This window comes from Eublepharis macularius, chromosome 7 (genome assembly GCF_028583425.1).
Source record: "Eublepharis macularius isolate TG4126 chromosome 7, MPM_Emac_v1.0, whole genome shotgun sequence".
NCBI classification, from domain to species: Eukaryota; Metazoa; Chordata; class Lepidosauria; order Squamata; family Eublepharidae; genus Eublepharis; species Eublepharis macularius.
The window spans coordinates 144,337,157-144,356,376 of NC_072796.1; the positions used below are offsets into that span (position 1 = coordinate 144,337,157).

General features: G+C 51.3%; 1 protein-coding gene across 10 annotated transcripts in view; it reads left to right on the top strand.

The window, feature by feature from the left end:
* Positions 1 to 3,125: 3,125 nt before the first annotated feature.
* The window catches only part of SCRIB (scribble planar cell polarity protein), an 85,124-nt gene continuing 69,029 nt past the window's right edge, over positions 3,126 to 19,220 (top strand). For all 10 annotated transcript variants that reach the window (XM_054984892.1, XM_054984896.1, XM_054984899.1 and 7 more), the window contains exon 1: positions 3,126 to 3,420. In XM_054984892.1, the coding sequence (XP_054840867.1) occupies positions 3,259 to 3,420 (162 nt within the window). In that variant the 5' untranslated portion in view covers positions 3,126 to 3,258. The remainder of the gene's footprint in view (positions 3,421 to 19,220) is intronic.

Genomic DNA, 19,220 nt, shown 5'->3' on the forward strand with positions numbered 1-19,220 from the left:
GGCAGATGGCAGTGACGTGAAATACCAAGAACATGATGCGCAGCAGGAGGCATAAACTACAACATCTTTGTATTTTGCAGGAAGATTTAGGGAGTAAAACCAGAGCTTGCTATTATTACTGTTTGTCTTGGCTTATGGTCTCAAACAGCCCCCTACCCAGACTGAAATTCAACTTAGCTTGTATAGCTAAGCAGCCAAAGGGAGCACGAGTCTGACGACGTGCAATCCATTGTCAGGTCATCTCCTCTCCAGGCTAAACATACCAAGCTCCTTCAACCTTTCCTTATAGGTGTGGCCACAATTCAGCAGAAGTCCTGTATTGAAACCCACCCTGCAAGAGCAGTTTCAGCAAATCTTCGAGTCTCTGGTTGGGCACAACCACCTCCCAGTCCTTCAGACGATCACTGGAATATTTATTTTGGATAGACTGTTTTAGGTTGTTTCTAAGGCGGCGGCAATTTACAGCCCTAGTTTGCTCAGCGATAAAAAGGTAAAGGTCATCCCCTGTGCAAGCACCGAGTCATTACTGACCCATGGGGGGTGTCGCATCACGTCTTCTTGGCAGACTTTTTGTTACGGAGTGGCTTGCCATTGCCTTCCCCAGTCATCTACACTTTACCCCCAGGAACCTGGGTGTCCTGGGTGCTTCGCGATGGGAGACCTCATTTAGCTCGAGGAAGCAAATCCCATGAGGGACAGTTTGAGGGTGGGGGTTAGGGTTAGAGAAAAGGAGATGAGCCAGGAGCCTGGTGACCGTCACCCAACGCGGGGAAAGGTGGTTTTTCTTTGGAGAAAAGCGTCCCTTTCATGGCTGGAGTGCCCACTGCCTGGGCCGCCGTCCCTGCAGCCCTCATTTCTCCTGTGGAACAAGCCCGTGTCTCCTCCTTTCGGTGTCCTGGCTCCCCAGGAGAATAAGCACGGAGGGAAGGGAGACTCTAGACCTGGAGATTATCTGTGGAGGACGCTCACTTGAGGATAGGGAGCATCTGCCACTCTTACTTGTAACACAAATGGACCAGCTCTTCTGCTGTGGACGAGCCAGCCACACCAGCCCAAGGGCCCGAGGAAAGCACCCACTGCTCAAGGTGGAGGCTCCTGGGAGGCGGAGCTGAATGCTGAGGCCTCCTGGCTGTCACCCCTCTGTGGGCAGTTTATGTATGTATGTCACTTATAGTCCGCCTTTCTCAGTGAGACTCAAGGCAGATTACATAGCGTGAGATCAGTACAATCAGTAGCAGGGACAAGGGTACGCATTTCCATACAGTGTCAAAGACATTTCCATAAATGGTGTCATAGGGTAGATGAATACAAGTTTACAGAGACGGCGCATTAGCCAGGATCCAATATGGGGTTGAAGGATTGCTGAAACAGAACATAATCCATTCTAGGGCTGACATCAGACAACATGAAGCACAAGCAGTATATATGAGTACATATTCAAAGCGACAGATATGTAACGCAACATAATAGTGGAGCCCTTGGTTCCCAACTTATTGGCGAAACATCTGAGACTCCCTCCCTACAATACCACCCTCTTAGCTGAGAAAAAAGTCCTTTTTGAAGAATTCAGTTTTGCATTGTTTGTGGAAAGCCAAGAGCGTGGGAGCTTTCCTGGCCTCCTCAGGCAGGCTGTTCCATAGGATACGGGCCACCGCAGAGAAGGCCTGTGTATGGGCTGCAGTTGATTTTGCCCATGTGCTGGCTGGCACCTGCAAGAGACCCTGTTTGGATGAGCAAAGCTGCCATGGAGGAACACAGGGAGGGAGGCAGTTCCGTAGGTATGTCAGGCCAAGGCCGTGAAGAGCTTTGTATGCAACAACCAATACCTCGAACTGAGCATGTTAACTGATGGGTAGCCAATGGAGCGACTACAGGATGGGAGTGATGTTCAAGCTCCTGCTCGCTCCTGATAACAGTCGAGCCGCAGCATTTTGCACCAATTGGAGCCTCCTAGTTACCTTTTAGTTAACTTAGACAGAAGATGGAATAGTCAAGTTTTGATGTTACCATAGCATGGATCCAGGTGGACATCAGGCATCTGATGGCTGTGTCAAGAAGCCATCTTCCAGGCTAAAGTGAGATTGCAGAAAGCATTTTTTGCAGCTGCCTTAACTTGTTTTTCTAGTAGTAGCGCTGGATCCAGTATAACCCCTAGGCTCTTAGCCGAGTCTGCAAGGGTCAGACAAACTCCATTGAAAGTGGGGAGTCCAGTGTCTTTCAGAATAGCTGACTTCCCAACAAGCATCACTTGGGTCTTGTCTGGGTTTAATTTCAATTTGTTGTTTTTCGGCCATTTCATCACGGCTGCCCGGCAGCGATCTAAGATTTGCAGGGCATCCTAGGGGGACCTGGATAGCGAGATAGAGAGTAAGAGTGGCTGTCAAGGGAGGGGGCTCAGAGGAAGAGCGCAGACTGGGCCTGCACTGGGTTCCCCTTCCATTTCCCCAGAGGAAACCTGCATGTTACCTGATAGCAGAAAGCACCCCTCCCCCCCAACCTTCCCGCAGCCCCCGAGAAACCGCATCGTTGCGCGCATGATAGCAGCGGAGGGCGGAGGGTCCTTGATGCACCGGCATGGGATGGGCCGGGGCCCGGGGGGTTCTCTCAGAGCGGGCGTCCCGCAGCGCCCTCCCCGCGGACCCACCCAGGCCTCCTCCGCTGCTCCTGGCTTTTATCCGTCGACGGCCTCCCCGTTTCCTGGGGCCGCCCTGCCCTGCCTCGTGCAGCCGCCTTGCTGCTGCCGCCGCCGGCGAGGCTCCGGGCTCCAGGCGGCCCCTGCGTGGCGGGCCGGGGCTCCCCCCGCCCCATGGCATTGGAAGGGCGGGGGAGTGTCTTGAGTGCGGCTCTCGCGCGTTCTGCGCAGGCTCAGCGGGTGCTGCCCCAGCCGGGAGTTGGCCCCGCCTGCCTTGGCCGGCCCCGCCACAGCCGCTGCTGTCTTGGGCGGCGGGCTCCCGCGGCCGGAGCCGGAGGCGGCGTCGGAGCGGCCCAGCGGGCATGCGCCGAGGGGAGGGCTCCGCGCAGGGGGCGCCGGGAGCGGTAGTCCCGGCGCCGTGAGGGGCCGGCCGCGCCGCTTCTCCCAGCATGCCGTGCGCGGGGGCGGGGCGACGGGGGGCGGGCCGGCGGGGCCCGGCCTGCGTCTGAGGGAGGCCCGACGCGTCCACCGCCAGCCCCGGCAGCCCCACGGCCAGCCCCGGAGAGCCAGGCGGGGAGCCGGGCGGTCGGGCAGGCGGGCCGCGCTGGGCCGGCGGGCGGCGGAGGATGCTGCGCTGCATGCCGCCGCTGTGGCGCTGCAACCGGCAGGTGGAGGCGCTGGACCGGCGCCACTGCTCGCTGCAGGCCGTGCCCGACGACGTCTACCGCTACAGCCGCTCCCTCGAGGAGCTCCTGCTCGACGCCAACCAGCTCCGCGAGCTGCCCAAGGTGGGTGAGCCCCCGGGCGGGAGGGAGGGGGCGACGAGGAGGAGGAGCGGGCGGGCGGGCGGGAGGGGACCCTCGGGGGCCTTTCCTCGGGGGCTCCACGCCCCCCCCCCCGCCCGCCCGCCCGCCCGCCGGAGGAGCCTGGAAGGCAGCGGAGCGCCGCGCCCGCCCCCCCTCCCTCCGCCTCGGCCCCCGCGAGCCTGGCTGCCCCCCGCCCGCCCGCCCCCCCGGGGGCCACGAGCACGGCCGGCCCCGCGCGGGGAGAGTCCGGCAGGGCCGCCCCCTCCTCCGGCTCGGCGCCCGCTGCCCGCTGCTGCTGCCGGTGGTGGATGCTGCCGAGCGGCTGGAGCCCCCGGGCGGAGGAGCAGGCGAGGCCGCGGCCGGCTCAGCAAGCCGCGGCGGAGGCCTCCCTCCCCCCCCCGCCCTCCCCGGAGCTCCCCAGGGCTGGGCCGCGGGGCAGTGGCCTCCCCGCCCTGGGGGGGGGGGTGGTCTGCGCCTCCGCCCCCCCCCCGCCTGCCCTCCTCGCTTGTTTTGCACGGGCTGGACCGCAGATGGGGGGGCGGGGGACGGAGCGCCCCCCCCCCCCCGGCCCCGGGCCTTCCCAGCCCTGCCAGTGCCGGGGGACCTTATCCAAAGGCACGAGCCCCTGGCTGGAGGCGAACTGGCGGAGAGGCGCAGGAACCCGGCTGCCTCTGGGCGGGCAGGCCCGCGCGGGGGCCCTCGTTGACGGCCTCCCCGTTTAAGCAGGGTGGGGGGAGAACTCTCGCTGCACACCAGCCGGCAGGCAGTGTGAGCTGCTGCACGGGGTGAATGTTGTTCGACGTGGGAATATTTTCTGTCAGACGAGGTTTTTAGGAGGCGGCCACGGGAGACTTCCACACGGCCCTGACAAGGGCATCGCACTACCGGCTGCCTTATTTTCCGTCCTTTTCCTGATAAGTCTCCGCAGGGAGCTTGTCTTTTTTGCTGCTGTCAGATAGTGGGACGTTTTCAGTGACCGCCTCCCCCCCCCCCCCCGCAGTCTCAGCCAGATGTGCCTTGTCAGTGTATGTATATCTACAGGTCGAATTTTTGGTTCCGGTGTGCATTATGTTACGCTTCTTCACGCCGACACTCGTTTGCCGTGTTGTTGCCTACTTTCCGAATGTAGAGAAATCCTCTCGGAACTCTTCATGCTGCGCTTTGTTTTTCCCCACCCTGTATAATTTGGTATCACCTGCAAAGCTGGCCATTGTTCACCTCCCATTCCAGATCATTTATGGATAAACTAAATAGCGCTGGCCCAATACTGACCCTTGCAGGACTCCATTGCTCCCTTCCCACCATTGCAAGAACTGCCTGTTTATTCCACTCTCTGCTTCCTTTCATTTAACCAGTTTTTAATCCATGGGAGAACCTGTCCCCTTGTCTCATGATTGCTAAACATACTTAGGAGTTTCTGGAGAGGTATCTTGTCAAAAGACTTTTGGAAAAATACGATGTCTGTTAGATCCCCCCCCTTAATCATATTCTTATTAGATTTTTGAGAGACCTCTGAAATGTCAGTGAGGGAGGACTTCCCTTTGCAGGGGGGCCCTTCTGATTTCCACCCCACAGGCTTTGTTCCTTGACACTAATTTACCCGGGACAGACAAGCCAACTGGCCTGCAATTCCCTGAATTCTGTATTGACCGCTTTTTTTTAAATTGGTGAGAGCTTTACTCCTTTCCAATCATCTGGCACAAAGGTTGATTTTAGCCAGAATTTACATATGCTGCCTAGTTGATCAACTCACTTTTGAGCTCCTTAAGAACCCTTGGGTGTATGCCATATGGACCTAGAGACTTGGTTCTCAGTTTACCTAGCAGTTCAAATCTTCATCTGTTGTCACCTTAATTTGACTCGGCTCTTTGCCAAAAATCAGTGGCTCAGGTGTGGGTACATCCCCCCGCGTTTTTCACCGTGAAATCAAACACAAAGAATTCGTTCAGTTTCTCTGCCATCTCCCCTCTTACCTTAGGAAATCTTTTCATTCCTTTGTCATCCAAAGGCCCAGCCGCCTGGTTTCTTACTCCTGGTAAACGTATGCACTTTCTTCACCATCCTTCCTCTGAGACTCAGGGTGGGGTTCCATAATGCAAACACTGTGATCAGACAGCATAAGACAACTAACAAATAGTGCAATAGGATTAGGAATGCAGAGTTAGAGACAATTCAGATGAAAATCCAAGGCAGGGTATGCTATAAACAGTACAGAATGTGGCTTACAAAGCAGAGGGCAATGCAGTCAAAGCAGCGGAGACGGACGGTCATCATTGCAGCAGGCAGGAATCCGGTTCCGTTATGGAGGTGCCCCCTGGACTGTTCCATGCTACTACATTTTTCAAAATGCGTTGTTGATCATTACGGTTTCGTCTGTTTTTCAGAATGACCAAATGCACTTGAAGAGATCCTTTCTATTTGCCTTTACTGTTTCTGGACATCCAGTCCTCAAATTCTCTTTTCCCTTGCCGTGTGGTCAGCTTATGTTTGTTTTGCCAGAATCTGTGTTATTTATTTGTTTGAAATATTCCTGTGACTCCTCTTCAGAGTCCTGTGAGGTGGCTTGCAGTTAAGATTTCTGTGCGGTTCCACTTTATCGTTTCCTTTACTTGGCTCGTGTGCCACGCAGGTGTCCTTTTACACTTGGTGGTACCTTTCCCGATTTGGAGTATGCATCCCATCTGGGTCCCAATTTGTGGAATTCTAAATATTCTAGGTATTTTGGAGGGGTTGGACTCTTAATTCTCCCTTTTTACCTCCTCCTGACTTCTCTCAAACTAGAGTCTCGGGATCCAGCTCCTGTCAACTTTCTCCCTAGAGTTAATTTCAAAGCTGCTCTGCCACCTCTTTTGATATTAAGTGCCTCCAGCTTGGTTCCGTTTCAGCTCAAAGGAAGGCTGCCTCTCTTGTAGAGGTTTGACTTGTCCCCAAAAGTTCCCCAATGCCTAACAAATCTAAACCCACTTTTTTGGCACCACTTTCTCATCCATATATTGAGACCCCAATCTCTGACTCTTCAGCTGGCCCTGAATGTGAAACTGTTAGCAATTCTGCAATATACCTTGGCCTTCTGTCTAGAAATCTTCATCTTTCCTTCAGAGCCATGTGACTGATTAAATTTCCCAATGTCATTGGGGCCCGCATGTACCATGATCGCTGATCCCTCCCCTATTAGTTATCAGCTGATCTAGACAGTACTAGAGATGGGCATGAACCGAAACATGAACCAAAGTTCATCATGAGACGGGCCAGTTCTTTGGTTCGTGAACTGGCGGTTTGTCAGAGCTCATTTCTGATGAACCGCTATGATTTTTAGAGCCGTTTGTTTGGTTCGTTTTTCGGTTCGTCACTGCAGACAGCCTGGTGGTCATCAATCTGTTACCTAGGCAACGGGGTGTGGGGGTGGAGGGCTTTCTGCAGACCACCTCCAGCCCCAGAAGTGACGTATATATGAACCAAACGAACCAGTTTATGAACCGGGCGAGTACATGGCAGTTTGTGGTTCGTGAAATGCGACGAACCATGAGCTGCCATTTTCCCCGTTCAAGCCCATCTCTAGACAGCACACATGATAACTGCCGCAACCTTTGTGCTAGGCAAGCAGCTCATCAGACCATCAAAATGCCCATCCCGGCCCTGTTGCCTCTGTTCCTGGTGATCAAGCCTTCTAGTGTCAAAAGCCCGGAGAGGGATCCTCAGTACGAGCAAATACTCAGTTTGTCATGCAGAGGCAGGGGCCTGTTCTAAGGGATTATTTCCCCTCTCCTCAGGCGGATGCCCCCCAACCTCTAGACACTGTGTCAGTCTGTAGCTGCGGCCTACTTGGTGAATGAGTGAGGGCACTCCTTCTCCGGTGGAAGGGGAGAGTTAAGCTTGGAACTCGGCATGAGCCCACTCGGCTCTGTGGAGGAGTGGGGTTTCCGCTTGAGGGCAAGGCCAAATTCCAGGCTTCCCAAAATTCCTTTGCAAGGGAGACAGAATGAAGCCTCTTGTGCAACTGTTCCGCAGCTGCCATGCCACACCCCACCGTGATCTGGGCAGGGCAGGCCATACACTCTGTGTGTGTGTGTGTGTGTGTGTTGTGGAATGGCTGCCAAAGTGCATTTGAAGTGCATTCCTTGACCTGGAGAATGCGGGGTGAAGCAGCAGAAAATACGGCTGGCCAGCCTGCTTGCCTGCCTTTCGGAAGGCTGTTCCTGCAGCCAAGAAGCAGAGGCTGCTTGTCCGGCAAGGCCGCCAGTGTGTTTGGGGCGAGTGAGAGGGGGGGGCGCGTTGGAGGTGGGGAGCGTGTGTGGTGGGCCGGGGCACGCTGCTGCTGCTGCTGTTGCTGCTGCTGCGCTGCCCTTTCTTGGCTGCTGAGTCCCGAGGGGCAGCCATTGTTCCTCTGCTGAGTCTTGCCGCACGGTGAGGACAGTTTTATTCCGGCATTAGTGGGCTCTGTCCCTGCATGTTTATGCTGGAATATAGTTTTGTTGGGTTTGAGGTGTCCGCAGACTCCTCTGTTTGTTTCTGGACTGGTAACTCCTTGAGTGGCCGTGCCGTGGGCGAGCCTCTCTGCCTCTGGGCCCGTCTTCGTTCCCTGGCTGAGATTGGCAGGGTCTTCAGGGACCTGTGGTCTCTTGCTGCCCCACTGGCTTCTGCTCCCCATGTGGGGCCAGTGCCGTAGCCCTGGGCATGGCACGGATCTTGCTTTGAGCTCCTTTGGTGAGGGTGGAGGCTTCAGCACACGCACACCCCGTCCCCCAGAGATGCAGCGTACACTTCTGCTTCCTGCCAGTGTTTCCCAAGGAAAAAACTTTTGGAAAGTGGCTAAAGAGACTCAAAACCTTTAAAATATTCTTTTTTGGTACCCCTCATCCCCTTCTGCCATCCGAGTGGTCTAATGAAACCCGGAGGATGGAGCCCCGTTGTGTCAGAGCCGGGCTTCACAGGCTCCCAGGCAGGTGCTGAGTCTCCTTGGAGCCTCTCGAGCACCTGGGGAGGGCGGGGGGCTGCTCTTTCAGGGAGTCTCCTTGCGGTGCAGGCGCGGGGGTGTTGCTTGGTGTCCTGGCTGTTCGGGGGCCCTGGTGGGGAACCTGCGGCCTGGCCTGTGCTGGGCCCTCTGACCTGTCAGCGCCATCCTGGGGTGGGATGGGAGGTGTCTTCCTGTTGCGCAGGCACCCAGGGCTCTCTTGGAAAGTGCCACGTGTCCCAGCAAGGCATGTAGAGCTCCAGTCTCCAGGAAAGAGGGCTGTTTTACATTTTTTTTTTTAATGTATGGTGTCTTTCCGGTTATTCATGGCGGTTTACAAAAACCAAGCAGACGTTGCTGCACTGCAGTTAAGAATATGCATTGAATAATTTGTTCAGGATGAGGCTCAGTTCTTCTCTTGTGTGGGAGTGGGCTGTGCCCCTCCATGCCTTTGTGTGGGGATGGGGGACAACAAACCACCTGCTTCTCCTCAGGGGCTGCCTTGGCGGGGGGGCTGCCATCCCCGAATGGGAGGGGCCGAGCTGATTTCTGGGATATGAAATGAGACTCTGTGACCCTAAGGGCTCCACCCCCCCAGGAGTCGGGGAGGGGTGATCGGGCTTTCCTTCTCTTTCTGCTCATTGGTTGAGATCGGCGGGGGGAGGGCCCTGCCTGCTGAGAGAGCTGCCATCTTGGCGAGGGGGGAAGGGGGCTGAATTGTCTCTGTGTCTGCTGGGAGTTCAGCTAATCCTGGTGGGCCTTTCAGGGCCTCTGCTTGGGGCTTTGTCCGTAGTGGGCAGCCCCCTCCCCTTCCGACCCCTTTATCCTCTAGCCTTTTTTTGCCGTGCCTTTCCCACCCTGTGTGATTCCCCAAGGAATGGGGGCGGGTGGTGGAGAGAACAAGATGTGGAAATGGTGGGTGGGGCAGAGCCACGGATGGGTCCTGGCTTGGAAGTCCAAAGCTAAGGCAGTCGAGGCCTGGACCGATCCTGGAATGGAGGCCGCCTGGGAATTCTCTGTAGGCTACCTTAAGGATCCACAAAGGAAGCGCGGGTGTGTGTGTGTGTGGGGCGGGGTTCTAAATCCAGTCGGCAGTGTCTAAAGTGCCGGCGGCCAGAGCTGGCTCCCAGGTGGACTTGGCCTGCTCGTACAGCCAGGTGGTCTTGTGCTAAGGACCATGGAGGGTGGGGGGAGGTGTGCCCCTTTCTGCCCATGGATTGCCTGACTCGGCAACTCGGCTGTCCCTGCCCACCGGCTCGACTTGTTTTGCCGCCCCCAATCAGTGAGTGCGGCACAGGAGGCCGTGTGCCCAGGATGAGGCCCAAGGGGACACCGCCTGCAGCCATGCCCTCTTACCCATCCTGGCTGACAGTGGTGTGGGTGGGGAGGGGAAATGCTGCCCCCTTCTTATTTGGGCTGCTGCAGCTCCTGGCTCTAGCTCCTTGGCAGGCCTAGCCTGTTGGGGCCAGGAGGGCTGGGAGGCAGTAAGAGTGTCTGGCCACACCTGCTGCCTCTTACCTGGGGGTGCCCCTGGCAAGTGCTTGGGGTGTGACCCTGCCCTGCCTGCGAGGAGCAGCCTGGCACTTCCTCTCTCTGAATGGGCGGGAGGTGTGGGGAGGGAGGTGTGGGGAGGGGCTTGTGAAGTGGGGGGGGGGGCATTCTGTTTTGCTGCTTCGGCAGAGCGTGGCTGCCGTTGCCTGAAGGTCTTGGGCAGGCCTTGCTTGTCCTCTCTCCCAACTGCCAGCTCAGAGGCTCCTTCTTTGCAGGCACAAAGGCACAGCTATCAAGGAATCTTTGCCGTTTGTGTATTTTTTTTAACTATTGGTTATATTTGTGGGATCCCTTAATTGTATTTGATGTTTTAAGTTTTAGTATTTGTGGTGTTTTTAATGCTGGAAACTGCTTTGGGCCTCGTTCGAGGGAGAGGTGGTGTAAAACTCTAGAAAATAAACAAATAACCTAGAAGGAAGGCTGTGCTCTCCTCCGGCTGGCCCTGGCTCTGTTGCTGCTGTGCAGAATTCTGCTGGAGGCCTCTCTTTGGCCCTGCCACAGCAATAGCTGTGCAGTCGCGTCTTGAGCATCCCTTCTTGCAGGCTGGGATGGAGGGAGGTGCTGCCCTCTGCGTCTCAGGGGACTCTGTCAGGCAACACCTGTGGCCCTGGCTGTGCTGGGCTCCCCCTATCTCTGTGCTTGGGCTCAGGGAGGGGCACCTCTTCGTTCCAGAACATGGTGCCAGGAAGGGTCTCAGGGGCAGCTCACTTCCAGAGTCGGGCTGGGTGAGGGGTGGTAGTGGGTGGCTTATAAAGGACCCCCCCCCCTGCTTCCAGCACTCTCTTGTCAGCTGGGTAGATGTTAAATCCACATGTCTGGTGGGGGAACAAAGCAGAGGCGGTAGCAAAAAGGCCTTATGGTTGCCGAGAAGGGCTGGAACAACAGAGAATCTCCCGTGTAGTATTAATGTCTCCACAATTGTTTTTAATAAAGGATATATTAATTAAAAACAATTTATTAAAAACAATTGTGGAGACATTAATACTACACGGGAGATTCTCTGTTGTGACATTTATATTACCGTGTTGCTCTATTTTGTTGGAGAAGGGCTGGAAGGCATCATGTAGCTTCAGCCTAAGGCTGGGCGCGAGATGAAGGTTAGGCCTTCCTTCGGACCTGGTGCCTCAAAATCGTCCCCCGTCTAGTTTCTAGCTACTGGAAAGCAAGCTTTAAATCAAACTTGCCCCTTATGCAATGGGGCATTTATGCTGATGGTTGCCTGTCTTAATGTGTTCTGGTCTCCTAGTTAGGGACAGTGGAATTTGGGCTTTCCCAGTGTTTTTCAGGAGCCTTGAGGCTGCTTGCTGTTTCCAAGGACTGGTTTGGCCGCTGGCTGCCCTTGTTCTGGGCAGTGCGGTTTTCTCACTGCTGCATCGAATGTTGTGGGTTGGCCAGGCATGGGTGCCTGTGTGGAGGAGGGGGTGCCATCTTGCCGAAGCCCAAGGCTGCAGAAGTGTGAACTGTGCCCTGCCTAGTCTCCTCTGTTCTGGGCCAGATACCTCCAGTCCCCCCGAGTTCCTTCAACAGCTTTGCTGTGCTCTGCGGGATCCAGTGTCAAAGGCCACACACGCATCTTGTGCCCAACGTTTGCTGCTGTGATAGAGATGTGACATTTCCGGAAATTTTGACACTATGTGAGGGGGGGGGGCATGTTTTTACCTTTTTACTGAATGAACAACTTAAAACGCGTCATTCATAACTAAGCATATAAAATTATGGGTAAATTTAACTCTGTCAGACTTGGATTAAATAGAGACTATGAATGGTTATCTCATTACCAAAAGTAACTGCTTTCAGGCATTCTATTCAGATTCTGCCATGGAGGGGAGGGGTCACCCCCAGCCTGGATTGTGCATTCCACCTCTTTCATGACTTCTTGTAACTTATTTATATTTATATGACCCTTACTCCCTGCACCCTCTCCCCCCTCCCCACCTAAATATATCTGTGGCCAGTTTCTTCATACCCTCCATGCATCTGATGAAGAGAGCTGTGGCTCTCGGAAGCTTATGCCTCAATAAATTTGGTTAGTCTTAAAGGTGCTACTGGACTCTTTACTGTTTTGCTACTACAGACTAACATGGCGAACTCCTCTGACAGTTAGATTATGTAATAGCTCTCATTCTCTCTCCTTAGTTGCTTATACCCAAACGTTAGTGTCAATAATTTTTTATCAGGCATTTCTCCTGTGTTTTATCTTTGTATCATATTACTTTAATTTATCTTAGTTTTAACCTAAGTAATTGAAGAGATCTTTCCATTTTTTTCCAGAATTCCGCTATTCGTCTGTTGTGCACATAAAAAGTTAATTTGGCCACTGATGCCTGTTCGTAAATCTTGTCTGTCCACTCCGGCATGCCAGGGCTTAATTCTGTTTTCCATTTTGCTGCATATAGTATTCTTGCCGCTGTCACCAGGTATGGAGAAGATCTCCCTGTTCTCTTGTTACATTATTTGGTAAAATGTTTAATAGCATATTTTTTCAAATTTAGCTCACATTTGAGCGTAAGAATCTTCTGTATCTCTTCATGTACCTTTATCCAATATCTTTGTGCTTTCTTACATGTCCACCACATATGATAAAATGTTGCATCCATTCCTTGACATTTCCAACACTGTCCACTATAGTCCTTACTAATTTTCGCGATGACTTTGGGGGTAGTATAGCATCTCAAAAAACATTTTATACCAGTTCTCTCTTAACAACTGACAATCTGTGAATTTAATATCCTCAGTCCATAGATCTTCCCTTTGGTTCATAAGGATAGTTTCTCCAAAGTTTTTCCATCCATTTTAACATACAGATCTTAACTTCTTCCATTTCTGTGTGATGGTGCAATAAAATTTTGTAAATTTTCCCCAATTTCCCCTTCAGGTCACCACTTATTTATAATTCATTTTTTTTCTCTTTCTACTTTAAAAGTTTGTTCTGTGAACTTTGATACTATTTGGTGGTACATCAACCATGCAATATTTTCCCCTTGAGGTTGGATTTCTTGCCGTGATTCCACATTTCCTTGCTTGTCTATCATAGATTCATAGCTGAGCTGATCGATTTTACCTAGCTTCGGTAATCCATGCGACGGTCACCTCTAGACTAGACTACTGCAACTCGCTCTATGCTGGGCTGCCTGTGAGCTTGACCCAGAAGTTACAGCTAGTCCAGAATGCAGCGGTACGTGTCCTTACGGGGATGCTGTTTAGGGCGCATATCCACCCTGTGTTGTGCCAGCTGCACTGGCTCCCAGTTGAGTTCTGGATCTAGTTCAAGGTACTGGTCTTAGTATTTAAAGCCCTCCACAGACTGGGACCTGCATACCTACGGGACCACCTCTTCCATTACGTCCCCCGCAGGGCCTTGAGCTCTGCGGATAATCAGCTTCTGGTGGTCTCCGGCCCGAGGGATATTCGGCTGGCCTCAACTAGGGCCAGGGCCTTTTCTGCTTTGGACCCGGCCTGGTGGAACGCTCTCCCTATGGAGATCCGGGCCCTGTGGGACCTTTTACATTTTGGCAGGGCCAGCCAGACAGAGCTGTTCTGCTGGGCCTTTGACTAGGGGCCAGCTTTTTGCCCCCCTTCTGACCGCCACACCCTCTTTTTCTGTGGTGAATTGTATGTTCGGGTGGATATTGTTGAGGTGGTTTAAAAACTCCATCAATTCTTCTTCACCATGGCTCCAAATGATAAAGGTATCATCCATGAACCGGAACCAGACTGTAGGTTTGAGGGGTGCTGATTCTAAAACTGTTTTTTCAAAATGTTCCATGTAGAAGTTTGCTATAACCGGGCTGAGAGGGCTTCCCACGGCCACCGTATTCATCTCTTCATAGAATTCGAAAAGAGTCCAGTAGCACCTTTAAGATGCATCAGATGCATCTGATGAAGAGAGCTGTGATTCTCGAAAGCTTATGCTACAGAAAAGTTGATTAGACTTAAAGGTGCTACTGGACTCTTGTTGATTTTGCTACTGCAGACTAACACGGCTAATGCCTCTGGATTCATATGTTGCACTAATGTAAATAAAAGCACATGACAATAATCCATACTGAGCAATACTAGGCCAAGCACTTGTATTCTAGATGAACTTTCAAACTTTGCATGAATCGTCTGTGCGTTTTTTCTCTGTGTTAGGTAATTCTAACAGGTGAGCGTTAATCTTTTGACAGTTAATTAAAATAGTGGACTCTCTCGAGATTAATGTTCCTCTATCAGAGATTCAACCAATAGTGATCTCTCAACTTTTTCTAACACTTCTCAGAGATTTATAGTTTTGTTTTGCAAGTTTGAGTATAACGTAATTTTTTACTAATTGGAAGGTTATACAATAGAAACTATGAATATTCAGTGAAGCATCAGACCAATTATCGTTTGTTTGTGCTATCATGTGAATAGACCTTAAATATTCGCATATGATGATGCATAAAATTGCAAATTCAGATAGAATGTCGGAGCTCTGATGGAAGAAATCTCTTGAGAGAATTTAGGTGAGAATTTATCTTTACCTATGCATTTCATAGAAACTTTGATTATGTTAAACTTGGGATTTATTAGGAAATGTTAGCAAACTTATTTCTTATTGCCTTTCTGTGTTCTGTTTTTATAGGATTTATATTAATAACCATTTATATTTTAATTACTTGCTTCATTAAAAAACTAGGGTGTATTTTCAGTAAAGTGAAATAAACTCTAGACTGGTGTCTGTGTGTTTGATAAGGAGTTGCAAAGCGATATTGAACCCTATATAATAAAGGTACTGATAAAACAGGTGGTTCAAAGAACTTACCTGTTTGACAGGTCTGAGAACTAATTGCTGAAAGCTTTCCAAGAGAAAAGATACACCTTTCTTTTGGCTAGTAGAAGGTTAGTTTCAGACACGGGCAAAAGCTCGTTACAATAGAATTCGTTATTCCATGGGAAGTAACTCAATCCACGGGACATACTTGTCAGTTTTGATGTTGTATCCCTTTTTACTAAGGTTCTGGTAAAAGACACAATCGCGCTTATTAATCATTTTTTCCAGAGGATGTAACAGCCTTATTCCACCATTGTCTGACTACCAGTTACTTCCAATGGGATAACGACAGTAGAGACCCCCTCACCTCTGCAGGAGTATACCGCATACCCTGCAGCTGTGGACAAGTTTACATCGGGACCACACAGCGTAGCCTCCAGACAAGAATAAAAGAACATGAAATTGCAGACTTGGCCAACCTGAAAAATCTGCAGTGGCTGAACATAGCCTACCTTAAACAGGACACAGTTTCTTACTCCATGACACTAAAATACTGGACAACACATCCAACTGCTTTATCAGATTACAGAGGGAAGCCATTGAAATTCATAAGCATAAGCACAATTTCAGCAGGAAAGAAGAGAGTTTAAGAATGAATAGGGCATGATTTCCAGTCCTGAAAAACACCAGACTAACAAAATACCCGACATTTTACAATAGCCCTGCAGATAAGATTAGCATATCAACCACCAATTCATATGTAAAAGAACCTCCTCAGGATACAGTGAAGCTTCCCCCCTTTAGCATGCCAAAATCTGAGAAACTCTTACAGGATGACTCAGCCCAAACCCACCTTCCTAAGTAAATATAAATTACCTGCTAACATCCTCTCCACACTTTGACACTGAGAGATCTCTGTCTTTCGGTACTACACCTCTGAAGATGCCAGTCATAGCTGCTGGCGAAATGTCAGGAACTACAATGCCAAGACCACGGCCATACAGCCCAGAAAATCTACAACTAACTAACGTTCTCCGGCCGTGAAAGCCTTCGACAATATAACAAAGTTAGTGTTATTATTATCCCCACAATACAGCTGTGGAGCTGGGCTGAGAGGAGTGGCTCACCCAAGGCTGCCCTGCTGAGCTCATGGCAGTAAGGGGATTCAAACCAGCAGAGAGCTGATTCAGAGGCCAGCCACCTAACCACTGTGCTACATACAGCAGCTCTTCTTGAAGATTGGAATGACATTTGGCCTCCTCGGTCTTCCAACATATCCCCCACCTGTCCTCCAAGTGGCCTGAAAGACGATCGACAAAGGGTCTGCAGGCTCTTTCAGAAGTTCTTGAAGCCCTCTTGGGTGCACCTCATTTGACTCAGGGGATTTGTACACATCCAGTTCAGCAAGGAGCTTCCGCACAACTCCTCTGCCCGTGTCAAGCAGCAGCCCCGCAGCCACACTTTGCCTACTGCTACCTCTAGGTGGGCCTGTTCTCTCCTTCAGGGAGAAGGCTGAGGTAAAATAGGCATTGAGCGTTTCCACTTTCTGTCTTGAGTTTCTTCATTTTCATTCAGCAGTGGAGGTATCAGCCCATTTATCTTCCGTTTGCTCCTCACATATCTGAAGAACATCTTCTTGTTGTGGCAAGCCCATCTGCCCACTCTCAGCTCATTGTGAGCTTTGGCCCCTCTCACTGCTGCTCTGAAGTGCCTAGCTCCCTCTAGATACTCTTCTTTGGATGCATTTCCTTCCCTCCATTTCTTGAACATTTCCTTTTTCTTCCTTAGCTCATCACAGAGCTCCCTGTTCATCCACATTGGCTTCTCAGATCCTCTACCGTGAGGCACTAATCTGTCTATCAGAGCGGTATATAAGCGCTGCAGCTGCTGCTGCTGTTACCACATTTCCATCTTACTGGAATGGCGATAGCTTGGGCCTGCAAGAGCTCTTCTTTTAGGAGAGCCCACCCTTCACTCGCTCCTTTCCCTTCCAGCATTCTTGTCCATGGAATAACTCCCGTCGTATCTCTAAGTTTATTGAAGTTTGCCCTACTGAGGTTTAACCTGTGCGTTTAGCTACAACCCACCTTGGTGCCTCACAGCAAGAGGCATTCTAGGAGAAAGACGTGGCCACTTCTCCCTAAGGGCCCCACCGCTTTCACCCCAGCAACGAACTCTTCCTTGTTGGCTCATATCGAGTCCGGTATGGCCGAGCCCCTTGTCACCTTTTTCACCATCTGAGAAAGGAAGTCGTTAGGCAAGCTTGGCAGTTTCAGAGTGGCCATTCGTGTGTTCCAGGCGATTATTCCCTAGGAACTATTAACATGTATATTTCATTGATTTGTAGATGGGAGTGGGAAGAAAACCACAAATAATCCACATTTTAAGAAAAAACCCCAAGTTGTGAATTCACCCGACTGGCTGTGCAGGTCAAGTCAAAACCAGAGCTAAAACGCTTACTCCTGCGTCTCCTCTCAGACAGCAGAAAGGATGCTGTAATCACCGTTGGGTCAGCAGTGGCAGCAGTGCCACGGAGAGGGTCATGGAACGGAGGGGCCCCAGCAGCGTCCTGGGCAGAGAGAGATTCTGCTGATAGAGGCAAGGGGGCAAGGCATCCGGGGTGCCCGAGAGCACGGTGCCACCCTATGCATCTGCATTCAGGTGGAGTTTAATGGACCTGGCTCCCTAGCAAGCACGTTTAGGATTACAGGCCCTCTGTGTCAACTGTTCACAATGCTTGTGTTTTTCCTTGAATGTAAACAGTGTAAAGGTAGTATATACTGTATTGTCTTCAAACCTTCAGTGGTATTTTCCCAATAAAAATGATTTCCACAGACAGCTTTGGGAGCATAAGAGGCCTGCCAGATCAGACCGGGGCTCCGTCTGGTCTCACAGCTTGGCTTGCTCAGCGGCCAGCCAGTTCCCCCGAGGGCCAGGCAGGCAGACTGTCGGCCGAGGCCCTCCCTGGCGTTGCCTCCTGGACCGAGGGTTGCCTCTGAAGGTGAAGGTTTTCTTTGGAGTCACTCGAATATACCATTTAAACCTCATTTGATTTCCCCCCCTTAATCAGACTTTAAGTATTTGTTAGTGTTGTGACATGAAATTAGCACAGGATGCTTTTAAAATTTGTTTACTAAACATGGAAAATCTGATCATGCTGTACTTCGGGCCTCGGAACATGGTCTCGTTTAACTTCCTGGAAAACCTCCGTCCCTGAGGGGCAGAGGCCCAGGGGCTCGTCGGAGCGAGTCCTGCTGCTGCTCGGCTGGTGAGCTCAGCCCTCCGGCAGCTTCGCAGAGGTGCCTGTTTCAGCCCCTGAAGGCCTGAGTGGCGCGAGCCTTGCATGCGTGTCGGGCCCCCTCTCTCCGTTCGCCCCTTCGTGAGCACCAGGCTCTTTGACGCACGGGCCTGCAGCTGGGACTGGTGCTGAGGGGGGGGGAGGGCAGTTCCCACCTGGACCGGGCCTTCCTCGGAAGCAGCCCCCATCTTTTGGAACAGGCTGCTAACAGAAATGCCAGCAGGGGAGGCTGACCTGTTTAGAAAGGTTGGGGGATGATTCATGGTTTATTGGGGGCCCTAATACTAATTTAAGTGCTTGTACCCAACTTTTTCCCCTGAAGAGACCCAAAGCAACTGACTGCAGAAAAACCCGGTATTGAAATAAACCGATAAAAAAGACAAACAACAGACAACGTCTGGTCCCAGTCCAGGAATCCTGCAAGGGGCCCCTGTTATTTATCATTATTTATCAACATTTTTACCCTCCCTTTTTGTCTCAGCAGGGCCACTAAGGCATTGTGCCATGTATCTGTTCATTTATTATTTTATTTATTGTTTATGGAAATGTCCTTGATATTGACTGTACTTATCTCACACTATGTAGTCTGCCTTGAGTCTTAGCGAGAAAGGCAGACTATAAATAACATAAATAATAACAAATGTACGTTACTTATACTCTCTTTCCCACTAAGACTCCAGGTATATTACACAGTGTAAGCCAATACGATCAATGGTTGGTACATGAAATAAACAATACAGTAGGGTAAGGATAGCAGAAAGTTGAAAACAAGCACAGTTCCGAATGCGGAGCTGAAACTGCTGGAGCAAGATAAAAGGATTTGACATGACGTATTAAGCACCGCAGAAACTACCCAGCCTGAGCATGCCTACATCCACAGACATTACCCAATAGTATAGTCTACAGTCCCTGTCCCTTTGCCAAAGCCTCCCTCGGAACCATTTCCTTGCTGTACAGCCCTATTACCTATGTAAAAAAGCCCTCTCGAGTAAATTATTTCTGATTAAGCATAATGCTTGTTTCGTCTAGTTTAGGAACATAGAGCTGGAAGGGACATCAAGGGTCATCTAATCCCGCCCCCTGCACAATGCAGGAAATTCACAGCAACCCCACCCCACCCTCTACCTTTCTCAGTGGCTCTACCTTTCTCTGCTCTAGCCCAGAGGAAGGCAGAACCCCTCCAGGATCCCTGGTCACTCTGGCCTCAAGGAAAATTCCTTCCTGACCCCAAAGTGGCAGTCGGCATTACC